The sequence below is a fragment of the Phyllostomus hastatus genome, unplaced genomic scaffold (assembly GCF_019186645.2).
Source record: "Phyllostomus hastatus isolate PE091 unplaced genomic scaffold, TTU_PhHast_1.1 phas_scaffold_39, whole genome shotgun sequence".
NCBI lineage: Eukaryota > Metazoa > Chordata > Mammalia > Chiroptera > Phyllostomidae > Phyllostomus > Phyllostomus hastatus.
In genome coordinates, this window is record NW_025334028.1 from 12762103 (window position 1) to 12777526 (window position 15424).

The 15424-nt window shown below is 37.2% G+C and overlaps 2 protein-coding genes and 1 long non-coding RNA gene across 5 annotated transcripts in view; 2 read left to right on the forward strand and 1 right to left on the reverse strand.

Annotated features, from left to right (window-relative positions):
* HERC6 (HECT and RLD domain containing E3 ubiquitin protein ligase family member 6) overlaps positions 1 to 6170 on the forward strand; it is a 64015-nt gene extending 57845 nt beyond the window's left edge. For both annotated transcript variants that reach the window (XM_045820306.1, XM_045820307.1), the window contains 3 exons: positions 1089 to 1272; positions 1361 to 1463; positions 5452 to 6170. In XM_045820306.1, coding sequence (XP_045676262.1) covers positions 1089 to 1272; positions 1361 to 1463; positions 5452 to 5666 — 502 coding nt within the window. In that variant the 3' untranslated portion in view covers positions 5667 to 6170. The remainder of the gene's footprint in view (positions 1 to 1088; positions 1273 to 1360; positions 1464 to 5451) is intronic.
* LOC123806871 overlaps positions 1 to 9605 on the reverse strand; it is a 56322-nt gene extending 46717 nt beyond the window's left edge. For both annotated transcript variants that reach the window (XR_006783541.1, XR_006783540.1), the window contains exons 1-2: positions 9436 to 9605; positions 7517 to 7610 (exon numbers count right to left, since the gene is read on the reverse strand). This is a non-coding gene — a long non-coding RNA (uncharacterized LOC123806871). The remainder of the gene's footprint in view (positions 1 to 7516; positions 7611 to 9435) is intronic.
* Positions 9606 to 9731: 126 nt separating this feature from the next.
* The window catches only part of HERC5 (HECT and RLD domain containing E3 ubiquitin protein ligase 5), a 47161-nt gene continuing 41468 nt past the window's right edge, over positions 9732 to 15424 (forward strand). Inside the window, exons 1-3 of the mRNA XM_045820305.1 lie at positions 9732 to 10164; positions 12126 to 12246; positions 12916 to 12992. Coding sequence (XP_045676261.1) covers positions 9897 to 10164; positions 12126 to 12246; positions 12916 to 12992 — 466 coding nt within the window. The 5' untranslated portion in view covers positions 9732 to 9896. The remainder of the gene's footprint in view (positions 10165 to 12125; positions 12247 to 12915; positions 12993 to 15424) is intronic.

Sequence of the window (15424 nt, forward strand, 5' to 3'; positions counted from 1 at the left end):
AGGTATTGGAGATATAGCAGTAAAAAAGAACAAAATCTCGAGCTTAAATTCCAGTAAGACAGAAAAACAATACCTGAATAAATTATGATTACATAATAGAATATCAGCTAAGGATGGAAACTCTGAAGAAACTTAAATCCAGTTAAGAGACTAGGGAGTTACAGGTAGACATATGCTGGAATCAACTGATACCAGCTTGAGAGCTGATTATTAAATTTTTGGAAATATTGAGAGTTGTTTAATTATTAAAATGTTAGTAGCTTGAAATCAGCCATGGTGGGAATATTTACACCACAGAAATTGGCAAGTGGTGCCAATGAGCATTCCCTTTTTCTCTTTCATTTTGGAAAACTGATTGTTAAACATTCACCAGCACACCACTGGTTACAGGAGAGGGCAGAGAGGGGTTGATTTCCATAGGAATGTCCAGGAGGGATGCTCAAAGGGTGGGAGACTCATGTTTCTGGTGGATATCTAGTACAAATACCTTTAGTAGCAAACCTGCCATCAGGAAATTCTTCATGTAGTGGAGACAACAGTCTTTGAATAAATAATTTTCACACCGTGACATGTATTGTAAGTGTGGAGGGAAAGAGGAACAGAGGACCCACCCTGAGAAAGTTATGTGCATACTGAACTCTGATGAATGATAGAAGTTGCCAGGTAAAGAGGAAGTACTGCATGCTGTGGCCTAACAACAAGAGCCTGAGGCCAAAGATTCAAATGGAATTGGGAAGAGGCTGTAGAGTAGGGCAAAGTTCACATCATGGAGGGCTTTTTCATTGTGCCCTGGAGGTTGGGCTCCGCCTTTGAGAAGCCTTTGAAGGATTTTAAGCAGGACAACCACAGATTCAGATTAGTGTTTTTAAAGTATCATCCTGACTGCAACTAGAAAATGGGAGCAAAACAAAGTCTTAATGCTTCTGCTATATTTATTCTCCAAGGTTTCTTCTTCTGGCTGAGCAGATATTTTTATATCCCTCGATAGTAGTACTAGGTTGTATGGTATGCAGATGTAATTTACTTTTCTTCCTCAATAGTCACTGATAAAGTATATTATTGGCCTTTTTTTGTTTGTTTTTCTTAAGGAAAGACTATATTTCTAAGTGTGTTGATTACATTTTCAACACATCCATAGAAGACATTTATGAAGAATTTAAGAGAGGATTTTATAAAGTCTGTGACAAGGAGATACTTAGGCTTTTCCATCCTAAAGAACTAATGACAGCAATAGTTGGAAATACTGATTATGACTGGAAACAATTTGAAAAGGTTGGTAATAACTAAAGTGCCCCCAATTCTTCTGAACAACAGCTATATATTCCCCTTCAAACCCATTTTTCTCCCTCTTTTTCTCAAGAATTCAAAGTATGGGAAAGGATACTCTAAATCACATCCTACTATACAGATGTTTTGGAAAGCTTTTCACAAATTAACTCTGGATGAAAAGAAAAAATTCCTCTGTAAGTATTACAGTAATAGGTGGATCTATAAATGTATATTTTTTATTTTTTAAATTTTTTTGTATTTTTTCCATTACCATTTATTCTTATAGTCCTCCTCTCCTCTGAAATCACTACACTGTTGTCCATGTCCATGAATCCTTTCTCCTTTTTGCTTGACCCATCCACTCCCTTACCCCCCTACCCAGAGCTGTCAGCCTGCTCTCTATGAGTCTGTCTCTGTTTTGCTTATTAGTTCAGTTTGTTCCTTCGAGTACACATATGAATGAAATCATATGGTATTTGTCTTTCTCTGATTGGGTTATTTCACTTAGTGTAACATTCTCCAGGTCCATCCATGCTGTTGCAAAGGGTAATTTTTTCTTCTTTGTTATGGCCAAGTAGTGTTCCGTGGTGTAAGTGTCCCATGGTTGTTTTATTCATTTGTCTACTGATGGACACTTGGGCTGCTTCCAGATCTTGACTTTTGTAAATAACGCTGCAATGAACACAGGAGTGCTTATGTTCTTTGGAATTAGTATTTTGATTTTTTTTTCAGACACATTCCCAGATATATCTTTTGAAAAAGTAAATATCTTATTTGTGGTGGTTCATTTCTGTTAACAGCAAAACAAGTTCCCAAGTTTATAACCCAAGTTCCCTATTTTCTAGACCAATGTTTGATCTTTTACATAAGCTTGTTCCCCATAAAAAAATGGTACTAAAAGTATCACTATTTTACTACATTCTCAACAATGACTCTAATTCCACCTTCAATTTTAGTGTGCATCCACTTTCCTCAGTCTAGTTGGCTCCTAATCAAGCCTTTTTATCTTACATTCCCATCTTAAGTCCTATGAACTTAAGACAATGTAAACTATCTCTAATAATATTTTAGAAATAATAGTAGCAGTGACCACTGATAATAATAATAATAATAGCATTTATTGTGTGCTTATTCTTTGCCAGGTGTTATACTGACCACTTTGTATCTATTATTTCCCTTTATCCCAATAGCAACCTTATGAGATAGGTACTTATTTTTTCCCATTTCAGGTTTGAGGAAAAAGAGGCTTGGAACATTTAGTAGCTTGCCTATGTTCAGATAGCTGGTGAGTGTCAGAACCAGAATTTGAACCCAAAAGGCTGATCCAAAGCCTAGGTTATTGACCATTAAGTTCTGTGGCCTTGGGCTATAAGAATTCTTAGTGGGAACCATAAGGGTTCTCTAAAATAGACAATGACATTCTGTCACCACCTCATCCCATTTTCAGCTCCTTCCATGATACACAACTTTCTTCTCACTATTTGTGTTGCTACTGAGGATGCTGGAGGACAATTCCAACTTCTCCATAAACCCAACCAACCTCTCCACAAGGCCAAACTACTGTCATTTTTAAATTTTTTTAACATTGTTTTTTATTTTAAAGTATTTTTATTATATTACAGTTTTCCCAATTTTTCTTCCTTTATCCCCCCTCCACTCTGCCTCCCGCATTCCCCCCACCTTAGTTCACTAAGTTCTTCGAGTCCTCTGTTTCCTATACCACTTTTTATCTTTCCCTATTTTATGCCTACTAATTATGCTTCTTCTCCCCTGTACCTTTTCCCCCTATTCCTCCCTTCCCCCTTCCCAAAGAACTCCCTCTGTGTGATTTCCATTCCTCTAATTCTGTTCCTGTTCTGGTTGTTTGTTTAGTTTTTGTTGTTTTTCTTTTCTTTTAGGTTCATTTGTTAATAGTTGTGAGTTTGTTGTATTTTTACTGTTCATATTTTGATCTTCTTTTTCTTAGATAAGTCCCTTTAACGTTTCATATAATAAGGGCTTGGTGATGATGAACTCCTTTAACTTGACCTTATCTGGGAAGCACTTTATCTGGCCTTACATTCTAAATGATAGCTTTGCTGGATAGAGTCATCTTGGATGTAGGTCCTTGCCTTTCATGATTTTAAATACTTCTTTCCAGACTCTTCTTGCCTGCAAGGTTTCTTTTGAGAAATCACCTGATAATCTAATGGGAACTCCTTTGTAGGTAGCTGTCTCCTTTTCTCTTGCTGCTTTTAGGATTTTCTCTTTGTCTTTAATCTTGAATAAGTTAATGATAATGTGCCTTGGTATATTCCTCTTTGGGTCCAACTTCTTTGGGACTCTCTGGGCTTCCTGGAAGACTATTTCCCTTGCCAGACTGGGGAAGTTTTCCTTTATTATTTGTTCAAATAAGTTTTCAATTTCTTGCTGTTGCTCTTCTCCTTCTGGCACCCCTATAATTAGGATATTGGAATGTTACAGGTTGTCCCAGAGAATCCTCAGCCTCTCTTCATTTTTTTGGATTCTTGTTTCTTTGTGCTGATCCAGTTGGATGTTTATTTCTTCCTTTTGTTCCAAATTGTTGCTGTGAATCCTGGTTTCCTTCTTGTCACTGTTGGCTCCCTGCATATTTTGCTTTATTTCATTTTGGGTATCTTTCATTTGTTCTTTCATTTTTCGACCAAGCTCAATCAGCTCTGTGAGCATTTTGATTACCAGGGCTTTAAATTCTCCATCAGATAGGTTGGCAATGTCCTCATTGTTTAGTTCTGAGGTTTTGCTGTGTTCTTTCATTTAGGCCATATTTCTTTGTATTGGCACACCTCATAGGTTGTAAGGGGCAGGGCTTAGGTATTCCCCCCAGGCAGGGCAACCCTCTTTGCAGCGCTGCCTGTGGGGGAGGGGCCAGAGAGGGAACAATGCACAGCTTGATTGCTGGTCTCTAGCACACTTTCCAACAGACTCTGGTGTCAGACTGGAAGTACCTCCCACCATGGCAACCCAACCTTAGCCCTCAGTCAGCTCTGAGTCTCAGTTTTCCCCTTAAGTCAGTCCTTCCTGTGTAGCTCTGTGGAGCTGGGCAGCCAGCCCTACCCCTCAGCTGCCTCGATGCTGTGTTTTTCTGAGTTGGCCCTTGCAGTCCTCCTTACTGGTCTGGTTGTTCTGGTTGATTTTTTCCTTAATTCCTTGGTTGTCAGAGTTCCATGCAGTTTGATTTTCTGATGTTTTTGATTGTTTATTGATTTTAGATTGGTTGTTATCCTTTTGGTTGTGTGAGGGAGCAAAGGGTTTCTACCTACGTTTCCATCTTGGCTGGAACTCCCAAACTACTTTTATAATCTTCTCTCTTAATGGGAAAAGTGTACTTCAGCCCAGTGGTTCCACTGTGTGTACCTTCATATCTGTACACTCAAGTAAGTTTACATATTTCTTCCTAATTTAAGCTTTTCCTTAGGAGTTCCTCCCCTGCTTTGAAAGGTCACTCAACTCCTCTCCTTGAGAATTAATCAGCCATATGTGGCCTCTGTAAAGCCTCCCCAGCACGGCACCTCTCCCCCTGCCTGGAGTCTTAGGGCTTTCATTAAGATCTTCACCTCATACTTCTTGGCTGAGCTAAAATAAACTTTCCTGTATCTTGCTATTATCTTTTTATGTACTGTTGAGCCTTGAACAACCTGAGGATTAGGGATGCCAATTCCCCTGCCACACACAAACACAAAATGGAAAGTCTGTGTATAACTTTTGACTCCCCCAAAACTTAACTACTAAGAGCCTACTGTTGACCGGAAGCCTTACCAATAACATAAACAACAGATCAACACATACTTTGTATATTATATGTATTATATACTGTATTCTTCCAATAAAGTAAACTAAAGAAAATAAAGTGTTATTAAGAAAAAGGAAAATACATTTATGGTATTCACTGAAAAACATCTACATATACGTGGACCCACATAGTTCAAACCCATCTTGTTCAAGAGTCAACTTGTATGTAATTTCCCCCTAAATAGACCATGAACTCTCTGAGGACAAAGACCAGATGTCATGATTTTTCTATGCTCCACATGGTCCCGTGTAGTTCTCTCTGTACAAGGGTACCCAATAAATATTTACTGAATGAAGTGATTAATTTCTTCCTTTTTAAAAATGTTTTGCTCTTGCTAAGAAATATTTTAACCAAAGATTTCTCCTTTCCAGTTTTTCTTACAGGAAATGATAGGCAGACTGTAAGAGGATTACAACAAATGGGAATCATATTTCAATGTCCTGAAACTTCCAGTGAAAGAGATAACCCCAAATCACTTGTATGTCATAATATTCTGTGCCTCCCTGAATATTCTACAATGGAAAGAATGGAGGAAGCACTTAAATTAGTCATCAGCAGCAACAGAGGATTTGTTAAGGAGTTATAGTGACCTCTGAGAGTCTCAATGAGGCCTCAGATTCTCAGGTTCTCTCACTCTTCCATTCTGATGTTCTTCTTTAGGTCTAATTAGTACAAGGGATTGATGGATTTTTAATTAGAATTAATATGTAAATGTTGAGATATGCAACAAAGTGATGAATCAAGATAATATTTTTAATGAATCAACATTTCCTAATTCCTGAATTGCTATTGGAATATTTGTCTTTTAGTGAATTATTTCCTGAAAAATAATTATCATTTAAAAATAAGCCAACTAGAAGCTAATAGCTGTTTTTAAAAATATTGTGCATCTAATAAATATGGCTTGCAAATATGAAAGTTTGAAAAAATAATAAAAAATGTAAACTAATTCAACTCAATTTTGAGGCACATATATGTGTACTTTATATTTTGAAATGTCTCCAGTTTTTTAACTAACTGCTGAATAATTTATTTGAAAATCTAAATGTTAAGAGATTCATTAATTCATTGAATAATTACTTATGCTCAATACTATGTTCCAAGAGTCATTCTTTTTTCTTTTTAAATATTCTATTTATTTATTTTTAGAGAGGAGAATGGAGAGAGAAGGAGAGGATAGAAACATCAATGTGTAGTTGCCTCTTGCATGTCCTCTACTGAGGACCTGGCCCACAACCCAGGCACATGTCCTAGGCTGGGAATCCAACCTGCAACCCCTGGTTCACAGGCCAGCAGTCAATCCACTGAGCCACACCAGCCAGGTCAAGAATCATTCTAAGTGCAGATATCATTATTCTGGTTAAAGGCTGAGCCCAATAAGGAACTCTTGCCTAAATATAGTTAGGGAAATGAGAAGAACCTGCAATATGTTTCAGCATCTTGGCTATAGAATAAAGAAAAGATATAAGTATGGTTGGTTATGGCCAGTGAATTTTTTGGACCAATTAAATTTTAAGTTTTAAACTGTAAGCTGTTCTATGAATGCCTACTGTTATCCCAATCCACACAGAGAACCTTGTATTGATGGTAGTTTGGGAAAGGAAAGCCTATAGGGTGAAGTCCACATTGGGTGCTAATGTGGAAAGAGGACAGGGTCACCTGAGGATAGACAGAATAGAGATAAAGAATTCACCTAAGACACTAGTGAAGTGGTCATAAGCCCCCAGCAAATCCTCAGGGTAAGTTTGGACAGATCTGGTTTCTACAGCAGATTGGAATGAAGGCAGAGATGTATTCTTCCTGACTTTTAAGGGAAAAGGTAATTTTTACGTCTTAAGGATCTCCAGGCCTCTGACTTTTGGGTTGTGTTCTTCAGGTCTTTCATCCCCAACATTACTTTTTCTAATGCAAATGGGTGAACTGTACTAAACATTCTTTATACACTCTTTCAGAAAACAGGAAAAGAGGAAACACTTCCCAATTAATTCTATGATGCCAGCATTATCCTAATATCCAAACCAGACAAAGGCATTGTGTGTGTTTGGGCAGGGAGAGACTATAAATATCTCTCATGAACATAGACACGAAAATCCTTTATAAAACTGTAACATATCAAATATATCCAAGGATAATAAGGATAATACTTATAATAATAATAATAATAATAATAATAATAATAATAATAATACTTATTATCCTTGGATAATAAAAAGGATAAATACTTTGAGACTAAGTGGGGTTTAATCCAGAAATTCATTTGAAAAGCTATTGTATTTTACCATAGCAGACAAAAGCCATATAATTACCTCAATAGAGGCAGAAAAAAATTTTTGACAAAATTTAATAGCTATTCATGGATGATAAATTCTCTAGCATACTAAAACCAGAAGAAAACTTAACCTGTTAGAGCTTACACACAGCTAACTTTATACTTACGAGTGAAAGATACTGCATTTCTACTAAAGTTGAGAACAAGGCAAGGATGTCTTCTGAACACTTCAACATTGTGCTAGTTCTGTACTAGTCCGTACTATAGGGCAAAGAAAAAAAAAGAAAAGGCATGCTGGTTGAAAAACAAGAAGTAAAACTATCTTATTTATAGACTACCTGGTCATCTATGTGTAAGATTCTAAAGGATTTATAAAACTATTAGAACTACTAAATAAAAATAAAAAGGTATCAGGATTCAAGGTAAATATATAAAATGTTTTCCTATATGTACTCACAATATTTGTAAGTTGAAATTTGAAAAAGTATCATTTGCATTATCAACAAAAATAAATACCAAAGGATAAAATTGTTAAGGGTAAATTTAACAAAATATGTTAGAATATTCACTGAAAACTAGAAAATATAGGTGAAAGAAATTAAAGAAGCTTTAAATTAACTGAGAGGGAGATACATATGCACATGGACATTTGAATCAATATTATTGGCATGTCATTTCTTCCTAAATTGATCTTACTTAGCATAATCTCAAAATCCCTGCAGTCTATTTTTTAGAAATTGATAAACTGCTCCTAAAATGTATATGAAAATGCAAAGGACCTAGAATATGAAAATGCAAAGGACCTAGAATATGAAAATGCAAAGGACCTAGAATAACTAAAACCACACTGAAGGACAATGGTGGAGCACTTGAATGATTTTAAGACTTACTCAGAATCTACAGTAATCAAGGCAGGGTAATGCTGGAATAAAAATAAACATGTACATCAATAGAACACAATAAAAAGTTCGGAAATAAATCCAATCATATGGATCAACAGAGTTTTGACACAGATGCCAAGGCAATTCAATGAGGAAAGGTAAGATGGAACAATTGGAAATCTTTAAGGAAAAAATAAATAAACCTCTACCCTTTCTCATACCATACGGAATAAATCATGTGAAATGCTACAAAGACCTAAAAGTATAAAACTTTTTGAATATTTAAGGAAATATTTGTAACCTTGGGTTAAGCAAAATTCCTTAAGCAGGACAAAAAAAAAGGCATGAACTATAAAAGAAAAAATATATATTGCATCCCAATTAAAATTTTCAGCTCTTCAAAATACACTTTTAATAAAATTAAAAGGCATTGATAGGAAACATTTCAAAACATGTAATAAAAAACAATATGTAGAACATAAAGAATATTTATCAAGAGCTTTTAGGTAATAAGCAATTTATTAATAAATGGGCAAACCATGGGAACAGACAATTCACCAAAGAAGAGGTCAGCACTAATCGGCACATGAAAAGTTGCTCAACATCATTAATCATTAGGGAAATGGAAATGTAAAGTACAGTAAGAGATCACTACAGACAATAGCTAAAATTTAAAAAGACTGACAATACCAAATGCTGGTGAAGATACAGAGTGACCAAACTTCCATAAATTGCTGGAGGTAATGCAAAACGGTATAGCACTTTGGAAAAGTTTGGTAGTTTCTTATAATGACATTCATGTACTCACCACACATCACAATTCCATTTTTAGGTACTTTCCTCTCCAAATGAAAACATTTATCCACCAAAAGATTTGTTCACAAATATTCAGGGCACCTCTATTAACTGTAGTCAAAAACTAAAGGACTGAAATGCCCTTCGATTGGCGAATAAACTGCGATCTATCCATATAACGGAATACCACTCAACAGTAACAGAGAACTTTCAACGAAATTCAACAGGATGAATCTCAAAAGCATTGTGCAAAATGAAAAAAAGGCATACACAAACACCTTCGTACGTTTTATTGCACTTCCAAGAAATTCTGGAAAATACAAGAACTAATTGCCAGGCGCCACGGTTGCAGACAGGCTGCACATTTATTTCTCCCTTTCACTTTTAACTCAAAGTTGAGCTTTGCTTACCTCAATAGTTGCGGGAAATTCTGCAAGCCCGGCAGTGTCAGAGCTCCTTCTAAAAGAAATTCAGTGTTTCTTCGAAGGCCATTTGGTTCAGGAATTCAAATGGTCACTCCCGCCCGAGGACAAAGGACGCTGTCTCTGCACTGACCGTCAACCTGAACACCTTCCACACTTGGTTTTCATTTTCCTTTTCGGTTTTGGACCCGCCCCCTTAAAAAAAACAGCGATCCCTTTCGTTTCTCACGAAAGCGGTCGGCTCCGCCCCCCAACAAGACGTAGGGATTCCTGCGTCCGAGCCGCGGCAGATGAAGAGCGGCTCCGGTTCTTAGACGCTGCAGAGCGGTGAGCTCTGCGGCTTCGCACCGCGACGCCCTCTTTACTTTTGCTGGTGGGTCTGCTGACCTTCCCTCTCCACTGAAGGTCGGGACGGCAGAAGTGCTGTCGTGGAGACCGGGAAAGCGGCGATGGAACAGAGGCCACCGAGGATGTCGCCGGGCGGCTCGAGGCTGAGGTCCCGTCCGCCCGCCGCGTGCCGGCCTTCAGCAGAGCCGAAGGGCGCGCAGCTCTGGTTCTTTCCCAGCGCCCCCGGCCTCAGCAGCGTGCTGTCCCGGAGGTCGGAGGAGACGCGCCAGATGTGCTGTGCGCTCGGGCGTCTGGCGGTGCTGGAGCGCGGCGGGGCCGGCGTCCAGGTGCACCAGCTGCCGGTGGGGAGCAACGGCGCCAAGAAGCCAAGTGAGTGGGGCCGGGCAACGACAGTTCGGCCCTCCGGCCTCGGGACGGGTTGTGAGGGTAGGCGGCCTGGGGCTCTCAGCGGCACCGAAACTTCTCTCCAGGGTGGCCGGAGTTGTGGGAGTGCGGTTCTTCTCTAAATGAGGAAAGCTCCTGAGTGGACCCGGCGCGGCAGTGGTCCGTGGTGGCCGCAGAAACGCGCGGAGCCCGGGTTCGTTCCTCGCGTTCCGTGCCTGAGGCAGCCGAGAGCTCCCCTAGGTCCCCTTTTCCAGATGGCGTCGAGTTTGCGGGGCTGGTGGCGACCGCGACCACTGGACGGTCCTCTCCGCAGGGTAGCCGCGGGAAGGGAGAGCGTGTACAGGCAGCATCTTCACTTTAGCCAGTCTGCCTTTTGCGTTGGTTTCTGTTCAAAATTTGTTTTTCACTTGCCCCTCTTTAGAACGTAGCGACTCCGAATTTGTGAGCTTTGTAGAATACCTTGTTCTCGGCGGTAGTGTCTTACTTAACACTAGCAAGCACTTTCCAGAGTGCTTGCAATTGCACTTATCCGAGGGGGTAGTCTCCGTAGAGATTGGGTTGGGCACTGTGGCTCCGATTTTACAGGTGGGCGAAAGCAAATGGCCGCATTCGCACTCTGAAAAATTTTGCCCCTCTGTTGAGGGAAGAAAATGATGTTCTTTTGTTCGATTTGCTTTTAACTTGAGCGAAATGGAGCATCTTTTCTCTTTTTCTGTCATTTGCGACCCTTTTTGGTGAATCATCTGTTCGTGTATTTGCCTGGCTTTTTAAAAAATCGAGTTTTTCTTACTAATTTGAAAGAGTTATATGAACATTAAGTAATAATAGTCCTTTGTCAATCATATACGCTGTAATATTTCTCTCAACTTGCATTTAGTTGATGTTATTTTATCGTCTGCGTCATCAGTTATTTTAAGGAGGCTTATGGATTTTGTGTTATGTTAGAAAGGTATCCATTCATACCGTTTTTTAATACACTCATCTCTACAGAAATTTTAAGTTTTTAGTTTTAAAGTTAAAATTTTTGATAACCTTGGCTGTTATTTTAATTTAAGAAGTAAGGTAGTGGATGTAGATTTATTTGTGTTCTCCTAATGGCCACCCAGGTGTCCCAATACCTTTTTTTGAATAATCCTTCTCTTTTTTCTGACTGGTTTGAAGTGCAGAGTCTCTAAAAATCGTTAGTCTGTTAGACCATTTTTTCTTTATTACCACAGTATTTTGTTTTCTTCTAGCATGTATAATGTGAGGTGGTTTGTGCTTTGATATTTTACATGAATAGGTTCTGTTTTCTGCTTCATTGGAACTAGAGTGTGAAACAAGGCCCCGAATCTACTGTATCCTACTTTAATTTTTGTGATAAGACTAAATGAGATAAGAGTAAATGTTAACTAGTGAACAATTTTAAATCTCTTAACTTTTAGAAAGAGCTAAATACGCACTAATACCAATAAAAAAATTTTATCAGCATCCTCTTTAAAAATGGACCCTCAAACATAATGTTAAGAATGTAGGCATTGTTGTGTTTCTGATAAGAGTATATCTTAGAATATACAATATGTTTGCTCCTACAATGAACTATGTTGTCTAAATATTGTATTTTCTTAATAGACTTTTTCATTGCTGTGACTTAAAATTTAGTTTTTCCATCTCAATTTATTAAGCAGGAATCTAATATCAAATTTTAATTGGCTTTTTAAAAGACATACTCAATAACAAAGTATGGATCAATGCATTCCCACTTTTTAAAAAAAAGTCCAAGACAATAATCATTGCTAATGTGTCTGCTTTCTGTACTGGAATTTTCTTTAAAGACAAGATCATGTTAAGTCAAAGGTCGTTAGTTGAAAATTTTTTCAGTTGTTTAAGTGTATTGCAATGAAATCAATGATAATGGTGGGTAATAATCAGAGTGATGATAGTTCCTGGTTGGATTTGCTCTGCAGAGTGCATTAAGTTAGGAAAAAAAATGAAGATACATTCCGTGGACCAAGGAGCAGAACACATGCTGATTCTATCCTCAGATGGAAAACCATTTGAGTACAACTATAACATAGAATGTGAAAGGTAGGGAACTATTTTTTAATTAAAAATTGTTTAAATTTTACTTAAAAGGCAATCATAATTTCTGTAGTAAAATATTAATTTATATGATTCTAGGCCCCTGCTGTATATAGTGGCATTGTAAATAAACAATGAATTCTGAACTGACCATGCGTAAACTACAAACCAATTTATGTTGCTAGGGCACTTACCATGTGTTGCTTTGATATTTAAAGGAAATGTTTGGTTAGTCTGCTTAGCCCCAAATTGGACTTTTTCAAATTTATTAACTCATAATAATCTTAGCAGTTAAATTTCTAGAATAAAAGTTTTCAACCTAGGAAAAAAATACATTATCGTGAAATGATTTGTGATACTTTTTCCTAGTAAATCTTATGAATTAGAACTTCTTTTTATTTTGTATAATTCCTGCATCATAAAACTATATTGTTTGCAAAAATCTTAGAATCATCTTATTACAGTTATAACTATGTAATGCACATTATTTTCCTTTGAAACCACTAATTAAAATATATCATATTTTTATAATAATTTTAGATGTACTAAATGTGAAGCACAACATTGTAATTTTTTTCTTGAGCTTCAATTCTAATTAAACACAGTTGATAATTTTAACATTGATGTTGTGACTTTCATTCATATGGTGATATAAAATATATTTTCTTTCATCAGGCTTCAGTGCATTTTACAAGAAAAATGTATAATTCAGATCACATGTGGAGATTATCATTCTCTTGCACTCTCAAAAGGTACTTTTCTGCAATATTGTATTTTAGAGGGAGTAAATGTGTGTATATGTAGAAGTAATAGAAATGCTTTACTTTATAACAGGACAGAAATATGGTTTTGAATTTAATATGGTTCAGAGCACTGTTCTTAAAGAAGATATAATGAGAGAACTGTTGGACCTAAAAAGTCTTTAGGTTTCCATTATTCCTATTCCTATATTTTATTCTGTCAAATGAAAAAACTAAAACAATTTAGTAATGAGTTTGATGTTCTTTATTTAAGGGGAAAAGGATCCATGAATAGGGGAGTACAGTTCCTCACAAGCAGTGGAGCGTTCTTCCCCAGGATTTTGGGCAAGAGCAAATTTTATAGAGCATTAGAAAGCCAAATTTGGAAATAGGGAGTGATTGCTTAGGGTTGTGTATCTGACCTTATTTGGAAGGTCAAGGAAATAAGTATAGAGCCCAGAGTTGGCTTGATATTTGGGGATCAACTGCCTGGATGGACTGTTTTTCTGGTCAAGTGGAGCATGTATAGAAACACGAAAATTTGATTGACGTGGCACCCCAGATAGGAGCGGCTCCATCTTGGGTGGCTCCATCTTGGGTCTGGAGATTTGTTTCAACAGTTTCATGTTTTATTTTTCAAAAATGAAACAATGAAAATATTCTGAATAGTCAAATCATTCTCTCTGGATTCATGACCAGACACTGGCCAGCCTTTTCCAGAACCTTTTTCCCTTTTCTTAGTGCTCTTCCAACTCCCATGGCAGTAGCTCAGAATCCCTGGGCTCTGCTTCTGTAGCCAGTTAGCAGACCCCTGATAGGTTTTCATATTACCTTTGGAATTCAGGCATTCTCCCTAGCCCTTTATTATTTCCTGTTTCTTATCAGACACCATAATGGATTATTTCCTAAAGACACTTGACCATGGAGGAATGATTAAGACAGGAGGGTGATAGGAATTTGGTGTCGAAGAACATTTTTTTGATGTATAGGACAGACATAAACTGAATGGAAGCTGGGTTTCAGAGAAAGTAAATAATCAACTATTTGACCTGTTTTGAAGGCCCTATGGAAATTTCAGGGCATAAACTTGTATTGGAAAAAATTGACCTGATGGTTTGACTTCATCCATTGGTGAACACACATTTAATTTTGAGTATCTACCACTTTCAGGTTATGAAGATGATGCAGACACACTGTGCCTTCTAGAACTCCAGGGTCTAGTGATGTAGGGGGAAGGGGATGTTCAGGATTTATAGCTGGTAAATCCCATCTAGGAAAAAGGATAGTTGGGGAAACAAGAAATGAAACTGCATGCTCATCATCATATTCTTGGTGGCCAAAAGGTTCGTCATGATAATTATGTTAGGAGGACAGGCTGTGCCACTAGATCTTGCATAGTATTTTGCAAAGAGGTGTCTAGTTAAGAGTTAATTCTGATATATTTTTTCAGACTTCATTAGTTATTGTCAACTAACTCTATTACATATTAACTGAAAACTTTTCTTTAAAAATATATTTCATACATTCAACTAATGGAAGAAGGTGCTGGTTCTTTTAAGATACTGCGTGCAATTTCAACTGTATTTTTTTAATGAATATTTATAGTACCTTTATTCAGAATCGTCAGAAATTAGAAATAACCCAAATGTACTTTGGCTAGCTAATGAAGAAAAACTGCCATATCATACCATGGAGTACCACTTCACAATACAAAAGAATGGACTTTTGATGAATGTAACATCAAATATATCTTTAAGTTGTTTATTTAGGATCTTTAGGCACATTAAGAAGAGGGGGTTCACACAGAGAAAAAAGTGATTTTAGGTTTTAGGTTTTTATCCAGATGTAAAATGTTTTTGTTTTCTATAGGCCTATCCTCTGGGTTTATAAAAATCAGTATTTCATGAATTTAATTATAATATGTTCAGATAGCTTCTTCATTCTGCCTGTCTTCTGTAACAAACAAACTATAAGTTGGGTGGCTTATATTGAAGAAACTTCTCATAGTTCTTGAGTCTGGAAGTCCAGTTCAAAGTGCCAACACATTTGGTGACTGATGAAGATCCATCTTCTTATCCAGTAGAAAAGATAAGAGAGCTCTCTGAGGTGCCCTCTTATGAATGCCATTCATAAGAGATCTACCTTCACAATTTCCTCTAACCTTAATCACCTCCCAAAGGCCCCACCTCCTAATATCACATTGAGGGTTAAGATTTCAGTGTATGAATTTGAGGAAGACACAGCTGTTTAGTCCATAACCCTACCCTTTGAGGTACAAGGTAAGGAAATATAACTGTTAACTGCTAATAAGATTCTCTGGTCTTTCTGATTCAGAAATATGGGATCTAAGAAGTCCTGTCAGTTTGAATATAAGAGTTTCTAATAGTATACCAGTAATATGGATTGTATATGTAATGCCCTCTGCTGTGTTTTAAACTTAATAA